General features: G+C 37.2%; 1 protein-coding gene across 1 annotated transcript in view; it reads right to left on the reverse strand.

Annotated features, from left to right (window-relative positions):
- Positions 1-16,191, reverse strand: part of HIBCH (3-hydroxyisobutyryl-CoA hydrolase) — an 80,164-nt gene that overhangs the window by 42,553 nt on the left and 21,420 nt on the right. The window contains exon 5 of the mRNA XM_065880608.1: positions 15,269-15,321. Coding sequence (XP_065736680.1) covers positions 15,269-15,321 — 53 coding nt within the window. The remainder of the gene's footprint in view (positions 1-15,268; positions 15,322-16,191) is intronic.

A 16,191-nucleotide genomic window follows, 5' to 3' on the forward strand; every position in this document is an offset into this window, starting at 1 on the left:
CATTTACACCGTTTACAACTACTTACATAGCATTTACACTGTGTTAGGTATTGTAAGTAATCTAGGGATGATTTAAAATATATGGGAGGATGTGCATATGTTACATGCAAATACTATGCTATTTTATACAATGGACTTGAGCATCCTTGGGTTTTAGCATCGGATGGGGGTCCTGGAACCAATCCCCTGCTGAGAACAAGGGACTGTATTCCAAATACCTATTTTCCAGTCTGTGGCTTGCCTTTTCACTCTCTTAATGATGTCTTGGAATGAATAGAGCTTCTTAATTTTAACACAATCGAATTTGTTATTTTTGTTTATGGTACATTTAGTGTAATCCATTTAGTGTAATTTAAGTAATCCTTCCATACCCTCAAAGCGTAGCAGAAACATGTTCCAAACATTCAGGATTTTCTGTCTATTATTGATTACTAGCTTAATTCCATTGGGGCCAGAGAACAGTCTGTAAGATTAATCCTTTGGAATATGCTGAGACTAACTCTATGGCCAATTTTGGTAAATGTTCCATGCACACATGAATTGAACATGAAATCTACAGTTACTGAGTCCATGTTAATTGGATTGTTTATTGGACCATATTAAATCATGTGCATGCATGTAAAATGTATGTGTATATATGTACATATACTGTTTATGTCTCTGCTTCATCTGTCATTGAAAGAAGTATGTTCAAATCTTCTCCTAGGATTGTGGTTTTGTCTATTTCCCCTTTAAGGGCTTTCTACTTTTTTGCAAGATTAAACATTTTTAAATGTTTGAAAATATCACACCAGTAGAGTTATTTCACAGAGGCAGAGGTTTGTTCCCATTGTTTCTCAGTGTCATACTGTACATTATGAAACTCATTAAGCAATTCTGTTCAGCTTCATATTGCTACAAATTGAGAGTTTTAGACAAGCATTTATAAAATATCTTTCTATGGTTGATTAGAGTCAATAAAATTACTTTCAGAATCTGACTACACTGAACTTAAGAAGGTGAAAAGCTGAATAGCTTTCAACAGACTGAACTAAGCCCTATCTGCTAAGAGAATAAGAACTGAAATTGAGGGTTTGCTGAACTGGGCCCCAAAATGTTACACATTAGAAGTTAGGGTGGCCTGGATTCAAATGCTCAGCTTCAAATACTCCCATTCCTGACGGGACTGAGATGATCTGGGATTGCTAGTGCCCTTAGCCTAGATTCCTAATAGAAACGACAGTAGGAAGATTATGCCATACCAGGGTTCAAATAATACTCAAGTAGAAATAACTCAATTAGAAATAACCAGCACTCAATTAGAAATAATCTGACATAATACCACATGACTAAAGCCTAAGAGAAAAAATACACTCTCAAGATTCACAGGACATACAAATTTAGATTTGTCATACCTGTTTATTATAACTATGAAATGTCCTATATCAAGTAAAAGCTTTTGCCATAGTACCTTATTTGATATTAAAATAGCTGTATCAGTTATTTTAGTGTTGGTAAACACTTTTTCTATTATCTTACATTTAACCCTTCTGTGCCTTATATTTATGGTGTCTCAAGCATTCTGACATTGTTTTTTACTTGGATTATTATTAAACAATCTTCATTGCAGTACTGTCCTGACACTGTGAAGATAAAGTAAAATGAATCTGATCCATATTTATAATCTAGTACAGAGAATATTAATATGGATAAGCATAAATAACTGAACATATGAATGTAGTCAAACTCGTATCCTACTTGTTTAAAGTTTGGCATTCTTAAATGCAAAACTTAGGTGATCTAAGACTTTTTTATTTTTAATTAAGAGACTAGAGCTAGATGAGTTTTCACTGTTCAACAAAGGAAAAAGTCTGGTATAGCTTTAAGGCTTTTAAAGAAGATCTCATTATAATTACTTAAAAAGCACAATTAAATCCTTCAAAATGCAAATATGCTTATCAGTAACTAGAAATGAGTATCACTTCTATATTTCCAGATAATATTACTATTCTAGACAAAAAGCACATTTTAAAAAATTGATAATTATACAGATATTTAAAGTTAATTTAATATATAGTCAATTACGCCATGATTTATACTAATGGCAAGATTAATCCCCCAACACAAAAACAAAAACACATGTAGAACAATTTAATTTGGTGCCTGAAAAAGAAATGTTCCAGATAATAATACATCAGTGTTAAATTCCCTGATTCTGGTGTCTTATTCTTAAGCAATACACACTGAAAAATTTAGCAATAAAGAATCATCATGTCTTCAACTTTCAAATGGTTCAGAAAAAAATTATTCATAGACACATGTGGGAGAGAAGAAGAGAAAATAAAACAAATGCAGAAATAACAGGGAATGTGGATGAAGGATACACTGGAGTTCTCTGTACTATATTACTAATTGAAATTGTTTCACAATAGTCTTTTTGAGCCAAATGAAAATAAAAATAAATGTTCCAGAGTAACCAGCGCCAACAACCACAGTAAAGAAAACAAACTCAGAAAGGCATACAATGGGGTGATGTGACAAATGCTCACACAAAGAGTCATGAATTTAAATTCTAATCAGAGAGAATGAGTAAGCTCCTGTCCAGAATGAACACTGCATCTCAGTATCAGTGAGTACATGAGAGTCTTCTCTCACCATCATTCAAGATTATAAATGGTTCTTTGAAATTAGGTATATATTTCTGTCAGAAATTCAAATAGATTTTCATCACACATTATGTCACTATGGTATAAAAGTTAATATCATAATCATAAAATAAGTTTCATAATGTATCTCTGGGACCACATGCCTTAGATTAGCAGCCTACCCAGTAAAAAAAGTTATTTTTATTATGCTTCTCACATTAATATTAACAGACTAATATTGCATATTAATAGTATTAACATACCGATTACATAATATTAATGTTTTTTGTTTTTTCGGTACGCAGGCCTCACACTGTCGTGGCCTCTCCCGCTGTGGAGCACAGGCTCTGGACGCGCAGGCTCAGCGGCCATGGCTCACGGGCCCAGCCGCTCTGCGTCATGCGGGATCTTCCCAGACCGGGGCATGAACCCGTGTCCCCTGCATCAGCAGGCGGACTCTCAACCACTGTGCCACCAGGGAAGCCCTATTAATGTATTCTGATAGACTACAGAGAGCATTTACATTATGCTGCTTTGGATGCATATAATTCATGTTATTTTTGGACAAAAATTATATTCAGCAGAAACAAATAACTGCTGTAGAAATATTTAATTTATTTATGAATAAACAGTCTACCATCCTTGGAGGTACAGTTTTACTTTCAACAGAAATATCAGAGAGATATTTGAAAATTGCTGAGAGTAAATCTTAAAAGTTATATGAAAAAAAGCCAGTGAGCAGAAATATAATTCTGGTACATCATACATTAAAACATAAATTAGAGGGCTTCCCTGGTGGCACAGTGGTTAAGAATCCACCTGCCAAGGCAGGGGACACGGGTTCGAGCCCTGGTCCGGGAAGATCCCACACGCTGTGGAGCAACGAAGCCCGTGCGCCACAACTACTGAGCCTGCGCTCTAGAGCCCGCAAGGCACAACTACTGAAGCCCACACACTGCAACTACTGAGCCCACGTGCCTAGAGCCCGAGCTCTGCAACAAAGAAGCCACCGCAATAAGAAGCCAGTGCACCACAATGAGAGTAGCCCGCGCAGCAACAAAGACCCAATGCAGCCCGAACGCAGCCATAAATTAATTAATTAATTTAAAAAAACAAAACATAAATTAGAAATAACTCTTACGTACCTCCTGGATTCCTGCTCAAGGTATTTGCCTAAATAAGCACATTCCCCCAATATATTATAACATACCACATATTATATTTTAAATGTCTATTATATTTTTTTTTCGAATTTTATTTTTTATACAGCAGGTTCTTATTAGTTACCTATTTTATACATATTAGTGTGTATATGTCAATCCCAATCATATTTAATAGATGTTTAAAAAGAGAAGCTCTAAGCATCAACTGCCTCATATCATATATTCAAACAATAAGAACTATTATAACAGGAGTACTCTTAATCGACCTCAGATTTACCAACAATTTCCCTTAACTCTGTAAAACTAATATCTATATTAACTAGCATCCTGAAAGCTACTCTCTGGCTACTTTTTTTTTTTATATAAATTTATTTATTTAATTTTTGGCTGCATTGGGTCTTTGGGCAAGCAGGGGCTACTCTTCGTTGCGGTGCCCGCGGGCTTCTCATTGCAGTGGCTTCTCTTGTTGCAGAGCATGGGCTCTAGAGCGCAAGCTCAGTAGTTGTGGCACACGGGCTTAGTCACTCTGCATGGCACGTGGGATCTTCCCGGACCAGGGTTCAAACCCGTGTCCCCTGCACTGGCAGGTGGATTCTCAATCACTGTGCCACCAGGGAAGCCCTCTGGCTACTTTTTGATATACCTGATACTTCTCTGATCTGTTGAGTTCAGAGTTTACCAAACGTCAGTCATAAATAGTTATTTTCATGAGAACCAAGTTGAATACTCTGCAAAAGTATGAAAAAGCTAAGTTACTAAAAAATTTTGGTATAGGGCAAAGACAGTAATTATTTCAAGTGACCATTCTTCATAATAACATTTATTGTTATTCTGAAACTATTATACACATTAGGACAAAGCAAATTTGTCACAATCTTAATGTTATTTTTTTTAAATACAGATTTTCAACATACATGAGAAGAAAGTGACAAATATCAAAGAAGTAAGAATCTAAATTTGAATAGGAAGTACTGAACTCAGGATCTAGGACCTATTTTCTCTTAAAAATAAAACACATATTCTTAGTTCTCTTCAAAAAGGCCTAGAAACAATTACCAACTTAACTAGTGCCCAGATTACTATTGCTAACCATCATTTCCTACTAAAAGTAACCAGGGCTGCCTTGGAAAAACACCCGATTTTAGGTCTGTTGAATAAAATGTACAAAACAAACCTGGAATATGGTTCTTTGCCACAAAGCAAAGAAACTCTCAAAGATTTCTGGGGCACAGAAGCCAACTTGAAGGTTCCCATGACAAGTCCACTCTTCTGGTTTGCCCCTCTGGGCCCCCCTTTTTCAGTGTCTTTTATAGGTTCCTTGTTCCGCCTCTGGCCAATAAACATTTTTTTGTATTCCATTCTGGACTTACTTTGGTTGTCACTCTATTTCTGTCACATTTCCTTGCATTAGCTTTTCTACTGACAAATTTTCAATACAAGTTTCTCTGCTATAACATGATGAGTTACTGAAAAAAATCCTCAGGCTCTACAAAACTGCACAGAGCTTCTAAGAAAAATAGAGTTTTGGCAGTCCACTCAAAACCTATGCAACTTTGTATTCTGAGTGCTAACAGAAAGTATAAATGGTCGCAGGCCAGGGACTTGATTAGGACCACCAGCTCAATATGAACAGAGAATGCCAGTGCAGATATTTAAAATGCACAACAATAAAGTGGAAAGAATGGCAATACTTTAATCAGAGCAGGACTGGCACATGCTGAGACAAAGCAGTGTAAGTGCAGCTATAAGCCAGTGGGGCCGCCATTAAACACCAAGTGCCAAGAGTTGAGGGTTCACCTTACGGTGGAGGTCCACCCAGAAACAGGCATTTGTTTGTGTGGGTTTTTTTTTTAATTTTCTTAAAATACAGACAAGAGAATGCCTATTCACAGTACAGCAACTGAGGTAATTAAGCACTCTTTTCCTGTCTAGATGATTATATATCTACTGCCACTATCCTATCTCCCCTTGCCTAGAAAAAACTGCATATGAATCAATATAATTTTTGCATTATCCTAACATCATTTTCCCATTTACCAATCACTTATGAGCTAATTCATGTTGCAGAAGCACACACTTTGGAGCATACTGTGCCTCTGTAAGTCCTAAAGTTATACTTCCTGCCCAAGCAGCACCCTGAGTTCCAGATGTGCATAACCGACAAAACACTTTTGTTCAGACAAAACACTCCCACGTGGATAAGCCCACAGGTATTTCACACCTAACAAATTAAACTCATCTCCCTTCACTCTCCCCAACCCACTCCCCAGCCACACTTTTTCCCGAATCTTAAGTAAACAGTCCACCATTCAGCCCACTGCCCAGTCTAGAAACCTGGAAGTCATCCTTGCCTCCTTCTCCCCTTTATCTCTCACATCCAATACATCATCAAATCCCACCAAGTCTCCTCCTAAGTATCTCCCTTAAATCTATCTAATTTCCGCCCCCCTTCATTATCTCCATGCTAGTTCAAAATCACCATAATCTCCCACCTGGATCCCTGCAAGAGCTTCCTGAATAATCTCTTTACAACCAATCCTAACCTCCCTACAACCTGTTCCTCCCACAAGAGAGTTCTCTGTCTAAAATGCACCATTCAAGCCATTTTCCTGGCTAAAAGCACTTTAAAATGGCTCTCCCTGGGCTTCCCTGGTGGCGCAGTGGTTGGGAGTCTGCCTGCCAATGCAGGAGACATGGGTTCGTGCCCCGGTCCAGGAAGATCCCACATGCTGCGGAGAGGCTAGGCCCGTGAGCCATGGCCGCTGAGCCTGTGCGTCCTGAGCCTGTGCTCTGCAGCGGGAGAGCCCACAACAGTGAGAGGCCCGCGTACAGGAAAAAAAAAAAAAAAAAGGCTTTCCCTCTTGATCTCAGGATAAACATCTTATATCTAAGAGGACTGATCTGGCTTCTTGCTTACCTCTCTAACCTCAGAACTGAACCGCTATCTCCTTCATACTCCCAAATCTAGGCACACTTAACTTTCCCAAACATGAATTCTCTCATCTTCACATATACTATTATCTTCTCACTCACACACTATTCTTCTACACTGCATCAACCCCTTAACACGCTTGTACCAACCATAGCGCATTCCTCCACTATCCCACCTTGTTTGTCCCTGGCTGATTCCTCTTTAAGTCTCAGCTTAAATAAAACTTCCTCCAGGGTGCTTTCCCTACACCATCTCCATCACTAAAGTACTCAGACATACACACACAGTTGAGGCCAGTACTCTTATGTATTCCCAGGCGACTCGGTACCTGCCTTACAAGACAGTAAGGTCCATAAGGAAAGAAAATATATTTATCTTGCTCACTATTCTATTCCTAGAGCCTAACCAGTATCTAGTACATAGCAGATATCCAGTAATTTTTGCTGGTTGGGTGAAATAGCTGAGAACAACCTCATATTATTGCTAAAATCATAATGAACCTCTAGTTAGTCTCAAATCTCCTACCTCCATATATCCTTAGGAGAATGAGCTCATTTTATGGCCAAAAGGAGCTCCTCTGCCCCTTTCTTCTCTGTGAAATAATCTGATGCCTCCTCAATAAGACACAGAGCCCCCTAGACCAAAATCATCCAACCCAACATAGTGGGGATAAAATGGAGGCAGGATGAGAATGGCACAGAGGAAAGGTGCCTGCCACTTGACCAAGAACCTAGGGTGCTTTCACATTTAAAAAGGAAATGAACCAAAAACCTGACAAATATGCCCACAGGAAATGGCCAAGGAAATGGAAAAGAACTCCCTGTAGATCTGAGAATCTGCAAGTCTGTGAAAGTTGCCAAGAATACCCACACTCCTGGAAAGTAAAAGTTCTACTTCCCAGAAATCAATACCTTAAAATGGGGATGGAGGATGGAGCAGGGGCAGGCAGGAAAGCCAAGTTCCTGGTTAGTAAATGGAAGCACTTTCCAATTCTCTACTTAGATATGTTTGGGCTAAAAGCCAGGGTGAAAAGAGTAGAGGCAAGGAGAGAATAAAGGGCTCTAATAAGACAGACAAGGGATGAGATGGAGTTAAACAGCATAGGAACATTTGTTAGAGGGTAATCCATTGTGTACTGAAAAATAGAACCCAATGCTTACCTATGAAAAAGGCTCACTGAGAAACTAAATAACCCTAAAAATCTATTATGAGAAATTCTGCAACTAAAAGCAACCCTTACTCTCCCCTAATAAAGCAGAAGGAAATCTAAGTAGAGAGAACCCCATGGGAGAAAGGGAGGCACCTTCCCTTCTCTATCAAGAAAAAGATATCCATCCAGGCTTGGAGAAATGCCAACAGTGAACACAACTGAAAATGAATGCACATAAGTACATATTCTGAACACTTAGAAATCCAAGGGAAATTTCTTCTCTATTCTTCCTTTCACAGATCCTGCCATGTTATTAATCTTCAGTCTTAAAGGAGGCTCTTTTTCATATCTTATTTTTTGGCCATGCCACAGGATCTTAGTTCCCTGACCAGGGATCTAACCTGGACCCTGGCAGTGAAAGCGCTGAGTCCTAACCACTGTACCGCCAGGGAATTCCCCATATCCTTTTTTATCTGATTATTCTTCCTCTCTTAATATATTTTATTGCTTTCTCCACAACACAACTTTGCCTGTCAGTATAGTTCTTTTATTTTTAGTTCCCAGGGCAACTGCACTGCAGTACCTTCCTTTAGTCTCTGACTGATCATCCTTTTTTTTTTTTTTAAAGATTTTTTTGATGTGGACCATTTTTAAAGTCTGCATTGAATTTGTTGCAATATTGCTTCTGTTTTATGTTTTGGTTTTTTGACCGGGTTGCACGTGGGATCTTAGCTCCCCGACCAGGGATCAAACCTGCACCCCCTGCATTGGAAGGCAAATTCTTAATCACTAGACTGCCAGGGAAGTCCCTGACTGATCATCCTTTATCTTTGCACATTTGCTTCAGGTCTAGTTTCATCACAGTTAACAACTGGCTGCTTCCACCTTAAACCGACAAAGGACAAATAAGAATCAGAGTTCAATGCATACCTGTCTCATATTCATGTATCTGAAATCAAGTAACCTTGATCTACACAAGCAGCCTTAGCAATAAGAATGTCTACCGTTCTTATTAGACGAAAATGCTGTAAGGAAAGAAAATTACAGGACAATATTCCTGATGAACACAGATGGAAAAATCCTTAACAACATATCAGGAAACTAAATTCAACAATACATTAAAAGAATCATATACCATGATCAAGTAGGATTTACTCCTGAGATGCAAGAATGGTTCAACATATGGGAAATCAACGTGATGCACCACATTAACAAAATGAAGGATAAAAATCATATAATCATCTCAATAGATGCAGAAAAAGCATTTGATGAAATTCAACATTCTTTTATGATAAAAAGCCTCAACAAATTAGGTATAGATGGAATGTACCTCAACATAATAAAGTCCATATATGACAAGCCCACAGCTAACATCATACTCAACAGTGAAAAGCTAAATGCTTTTCCTCTATGATCAGGAATAAGACAAGGATGCCCACTCTCACCACTTTTATTCACCACAGAATAGTCCTAGCCAGAGCAATTCGGCAAGAAGAATAAATAAAAGGATCAAAATCAGAAAGGAAGTAAAACTACCTGAAGATGACATGATATATATAGGAAACCCTAAAGATGCCACAAAAAAATGTTTAAAACTAGTAAACAAATTCAGTAAAGTTGCAGGATACAAAATTAATACACAAAAATCAGTTGTGTTTCTGTACACAAATAACTTTCAGAGAGACATTAAGAAAACAATCCCATTTACAATTGGATCAAAAAGAATAAAATACCTAAGAATAAATTTAACCAAGGAGGTGAAAGAGCTATACACTCACAACTCTAAGACACTGATGAAAGAAATTGAAGAAGACACATATTATGGAAAGATATTCTGTGCTCACTGATCAGATGAGTATTGTTTAAATGTCCATACTACCCAAAGCAATCTACAAACTCTATGTAATCTCTGTCAAAATTCCAATGGCATTTTTCACAGATACAGGATAATCAAGACCTCAAATAGCCAAAGAAACCTTGAGAAAGAAAAACAAAGCTGGAAGCATCACACTTCCTGACTTCAAATCATATTATAAAGCTACAGTCATCAAAACACTATGGTATTGGCATAAAAACAGACACATAGACCAGTGGAACCAAAAAAAAAATTAAAAAGTAGAGAGAGAGAGAGAGAGAGAGAGAGAGAGAACGCGCCCCAAAATAAAACTACACAATATGGTCAATTAATTTTCAACAAAGGAATCAAGAATATACAATGGGGAAAGGAATGTCTCTTCAATAAATGGTGTTGGGAAAACCAGATATCCACATGGAAAAAAATGAAACTAGACCTCACTCTATACACAAAAATCAGCTCAAAATGGATTAGACTTGAATGTAAGACCTGAAATCATAAAACTCATAGTAGAAAACATAAGGAATAAGCTCCTTCATACTGGTCTTGGCAATGATTTGGGGGATTGACACCAAATGCAAAGGCAAAAAAGCAAAAATAAACGTGAACTGCATCAAATAGAAGCTTCTACACAGCAAAGGAAATCATCAACAAATGAAAAGGCAACCTATGACATGGGGGAAAACATCTGCAAACCATATAACTGATCAGGGAGTTAATATCCAAAATACACTCAGCCCTCCATACCCACAGATTTAACCAACTGTGAATTCAAAATATTGAGAAAAAAACTCCAGAAAGTTCCAAAAAGCAAGATTTGAATTTTGCTGTACAACAGCAACTATTTACATTGTATTTTCACAGCATTTACACTGTATAAGTAACCTAGAGATGATTTAAAGTATATAGGAGGATATGCATAGGTTATATGCAAATACTACAACACTTTGTAGTAATTCTTCTCATAAGAACATGTCTCAGTGACATTAATTGTGGCTAAACTCAATCTGATTCAGTAGCTCCCATTTAACTGAGCACTAGTCAGTTTTCCACGTGGCTGGTTTGTATCCCAAAAAGTCTTTTGGAGATTGTATATGCTCACTGTTTCCAATCCAGTTCCCACTCCTTCTCTATTCATTAGAGTATACCCCTTCTAAAGTATGCCTTAAAACTTTTAATTTTCCATTATATTGATCACAAAACCCTTTTGCTTGCAGCATCTTTAGGACACTCTGAGAAACGCAAAAACAATACCATATTGTAAACATATTTTGAGTTGGCTTGGGGGAGCTAATTTTGTTTCTACTGTAAAATGCATTGGTGGGAAAAGAAAAGGGAGGAAGGGAGAGAGGAAGGGACAAAGAAAGGGAAGAAGGAAAAGGAAAGAAACTTAAAGTTTTTTAAATCCAATTCAGTTGGGAGGGAAATGTAGGCAGTACTACACATACAGAATAAAAATAAGAGTTTTTTCTGTTCTATAGCTACTTAAAATTAATTTTAACTTTTAAAGCAAATTTGCCTTTCCGTTATATATTAACTTGAGAAAATATGACTAGATTTTTAAAATAAAGGGTAAAGGAAATTAAAATTCTTCCTTTTTAGGAAACAATGAATTATTCTTTCAAATTGCTATTCAAAAAAATTTTCATCTCTTTCAAAAACATTGTAATGACATAATCTTACATACTTTTAATCAACCAAGTGGAGAACCACTCAGAAACATTTTTATTTTACTGTATACCAAAATATCAAGTAAACATTTGAATTTCTGAAATCTGAAACATAATAGAATTTAGTTATCCCCTCTACAAAGTGCTGTGTTACTCTTCATGGTAAACAACAAGAGACAGTAAAACTGTCACTTTCATTGCTGGAAAAATATTTTTTTCTATAGTAAAAAATAAAATTAAATAAAAATCAAGCTCTATGGCGCCATCTTTTGGATTGTTCAAGTTTTCTTATAATTCTTTCTTATAAGAAATAATTCATTGATCAGAATCAAGATAAAGACAGAGACAAAACTATTTGGCTACCTTTTCGCAAGCTATATTTGCCATAGCTTAGTCTCATACTTTTATATTAGGATTTAAAACATATCCATAAAACAATTACCTATAATACTAAAATTCTACTAAAAATTCTGAAAATAAAGGCCTTTTGAACTAACAAACTGCATGTTCTCAACACTTTATGGCAGTGGTTCCTAAAGTGAGGCACCCCCACTATCACGAGCATCATCAACATCATCTGGGAACTTTTAGAAATGCAAATTCTTAGGCCACACTTCAAACTGACTAAACTGGAACTGGGGGGGGGCGGTGAGAGGAGTCAGCCTTTTTTTTTTTTTTTAAGTCCACCTTTATTTATTTATTTTTTTATTATATTTTATTTTTGGCTGTGTTGGGTCTTTGTTGCTGCGCGCGGGCTTTCTCTAGTTGCGGCGAGCGAGAGCTACTCTTCGTTGTGGTGCGCAGGGTTCTCATTGAAGTGTCTTCTCTTGTTGTGGAGCATGGGCTCTAGGCGCACGGGCTTCAGTATTTGCAGCATGTGGGCTCAGCAGTTGCGGCACGTGGGCTCAGCAGTTGCGGCATGTGGGCTCAGCAGTTGCGGCACGTGGGCCCTAGGGCGCACAGGCTTCGGTAGTTGCAGTGCGTGGGCTCTAGAGCGCAGGCTCTGTAGTTGTGGTGCACGTGCTTAGTTGCTCTGCGGCATGTGGGATCTTCCCAGACCAGGGATCAAATCCGTGTCCCCAACATTAGCAAGCGGATTCTTAACCACTGCACCACCAGGGAAGTCCCGAGTCTGCCTTTTAACAAGCTCTTGGATTCTGATAACCTGTGAGAACCACTGCCTTCCAGCCCTTGGATTTTGATATGAGCTAACCTGTGAGAACCACTGCCTTTTTGAAAAAGGTCCACAGCTAACACTGAACTATACACTAGTTGGGAATTGCTAGTAGTTCAGCAGTTCCTAACCTTAGTTTCACATTGGGATTATAAGGGAGCTTTAAAAATACCCGAGTCCTGCTCTAATATGTGATTAATGGTTCGGGAGGTAAGTAAAGCCTGGGCACCAGGGTTTCTGAAAGACTCTCAGGTGATTCTAAAATGCAGCCAAGGTTGAGAGCCGAAGATCTAGAGGATTACATTTTCAAAAGCTAGAGTTCACTGAGTCTTATATTAAGCAACGTTTGTAAATGAGACATGAAAAGTTAGTCTTCAAAACCAAGATACATATAAAATCCCATTACAAGAAAAAAGAACTGATTCACTTCCAGTCTGTAAATTTTACTCCTTCAAAGGCTACAAAGATGTTTTTTAAAGCAGAATTTTTAAAATAATTTATTAAATCTATACTGTGCATTCCCTAGTTGTTATGAGCATGCTAAAAAAAAAGTAGTCCTCACCTTTACAGACCATCTAATATACTTGGGCATATTTCATAATAACTGACAATAAAGAATAAAGGCCAAATTTGGAGTAAAGATTGAATGCACTGAGTCAATGAAGGAAAAAAAATCACATCTAATCATAGTGGTATTTAAGACTGTTAAAAAATATAGGGGAGAACTTTCAGTCTTTAAAGATGAATTAGATGTAGAGTACATATGGGGAGTTGTAGGTGGCAGACCTGATAGAAGAAAAGACACATAGGTTTTTTTTTTTTTTTTTTAGGGGCAGGGCTGACAATATGTCATATAAAAGAACCTTTCTCACTGAGGGGCTCGTCATCTGAACCAGAGATCACTGCAAAAGACTTAACTATTTTCTCAGTTTTTCCAAGCATGGTATATAACTGGTACCATTCTAGAATCACAGGGCAGAAATATGAATGCAGTTAATTCATTACATACAATCGATGTCTTGGGCACTAGTTCCCACTTAACATGACTCAATCACTTGGAGGACTTATTAAAACACATACTACTGGGCTCCACCCTTAGAGTTTGACTAATGTTTGTTCTCATCATTTTTATCCTTGTCCTTTCTTGGTGAGAGCTTCTCAAGTTTGTCCTCCACAGACACAAGTTCATTAACTGTAATATGAAATTCAACTCCTTCTTATCTATGACCTTCAAAGTGGAATGTCAGGTTCTGCTATTGCATTTTAGTTTCCAGTCATCCTTCCTATGTTGCCTGTTCCCCCTTGTAACCTGCTGCCCTTTCATCTAAGCTTGTTGTCTACTTATGGGCTGTCTTTCCTATTTCATTGGAGCCACATCATTTTACATGTTATTAAGTATGCCCAATGTTTTTTTGTTTGTTTTCATTTTTTTCTGGTTCCTTTCACATTCATAGGGGGCTCTTCCTTCAAAGCTTCAGATTATGTTCCTTCCTTTTGTTCTGCAGAATTTTTTCAGGGAGCTCTTATTTTTCCCATCTTAGCACTTCATTGACAAAGAAAGCACAATCAACTCACGCTCAGTACCTGCCACAAGCTGAGAGGTACAGACTGCCCTTGATCCTGCTCCTAACCACAGGTGGAAGCCCTTTCCCAAAATGATGTGCAGGATCTAAGCAGTTCTGATGGATAGGGTGTGTGGGATTAACAGATGCAAACTATTATGTGCAGAATGGATAAACAACAAGGTCCCACTGTATAGCACAGGCAACTGTATTCAATATCCTGTCATAAACCATAAGGGAAAAGAATATGAAAAAGAATATATATATATGTATAACTGAATCACTTCACTGTATAGCAGAAATTAACACATATTGTAAATCAACTATACTTCAATAAAACAAACTCAAAAAGAAAGATCTAAGCAATTCCAAGTGCCCAAGAGACTTCATCTAGTGTGTGGTTTTCCTAGAAAGAGGGGGACATCTCCCAATGACTAAATGTTTGAAATACTTAAGTTCAATCTTTGAAATTCCACCCTTCAGCTTCCTACTACCTTCTTCAATCCTACCTCCTCCTGCCATGAAGACCTATTCTGACCTCTCACTTCTTTAAAGGCTTGTCTTTGTTGTAGCGTGCCACACATTGGAACACTTTTTCTGTAATTATTTCATGTTCTCTCCAACTCCCTATAAAACTATTCAAAGCCAGTGAAATCTAAGATTTATTTATTTTGCATCTGTGCTATTACAAAGATTTGTCAACTGATAGAAATGCACTTTCAGAGAACTTCAAAAAGTATCCAAACACTTTCACTAAGGTGAGATTTTGTGCAGTAGATATAACTTAGGAACCACATCTCCACTATTCAGAGTCTAAAAAACCCTCAACATTCCAGTTTCTTTTCTGAAGCTGTTGAAAGCAATCTGTTTACTTATAAGTAGAAAAAGGGCTCTACATAAGAAAAAAAAAGAATCAATGTTGTTAGTTAAGAAAGCTAATTCAAGAAGCTGAAATAGCATAGAACATAATTAAGAACGTATATTTTTGGGTGAAGCAAATATTATATCCCAAACCTGCAAAGCTCCAAACATGATTTGTTTCAACTTCTATTGTATTACATTCATTGTCTCACTTCTGTTTAATAATTATTTTTAATATAGCTCACAAAACAATGATAAGAGTAAACAGTCTACTTACCCCACCCATTGTAATTCCATGAATAAGTGCAATATATGGTTTTTGGCAAGAATCTAAAAGAAACAGAGCTGTAATTAGTTACAATGCTTAAAATACATTTTATTTTTCCAAAAATCACATGTTACATGAACTCTGAGTATTTTCCCTAAGAAATTTTTGCAAGAAATATCAAAGTAGACTAAACATATGGCTTATAAAATATGTTCTTTTTAAAACATCAGTCCATACACAATCCTGATCATCTATTCATTATTATGAAAAACTCAACACCTCAATTTGAAACAGATGAAAGCCTATATAACTCAACTATTGAGAAAAACAATATTTGCCTTACAAGCCACTGATGTTTATGTAACACAGTTGTATTTTAAAGAACATAATTTGTCTTCTATACATCTAAAGAAGTATCTGGATTACAGGAAAAAGCAAGGACTGGGAGTTAAAAGACCCAAATTTTAGTCTCAGCTTTGTCATTAACTGGCAATTCAACTATATTTAATATATATACTGGCATTAGATACTTATATACTGGCAATTCAATATATATATGTGTATACACATATACGCAAGTTATACGTATATATGCCTATCATACATGTGTATATCATGTATATAATATATAGATAAGTTTCCTTATCTATTAAATGATGAGACTTGCCTCAAAAGTTCCTTCCAGCTCAAAAATCCTGTAAACTTTTACTCAGTTCCTTTCTCTCTGAAGAGGAAGTTGCGCACAACATAATATAAATCACTGTACTTCTATTACAGCTTGTTGCCAGTATAACTTCCTTACCAAAGACAAATATAAAAGTACAGTTTTCGGGCTTCCCTGGTGGTGCAGTGGTTGAGAGTCCGCCTGCCGATGCAGGGGACGCGGGTTCGTGCCCCGGTCCGGGAAGATCCCACATGCCGCGAAGCGGCTG

This window comes from Phocoena phocoena, chromosome 7 (assembly GCF_963924675.1).
Source record: "Phocoena phocoena chromosome 7, mPhoPho1.1, whole genome shotgun sequence".
In the NCBI taxonomy this organism is placed as follows: Eukaryota; Metazoa; Chordata; class Mammalia; order Artiodactyla; family Phocoenidae; genus Phocoena; species Phocoena phocoena.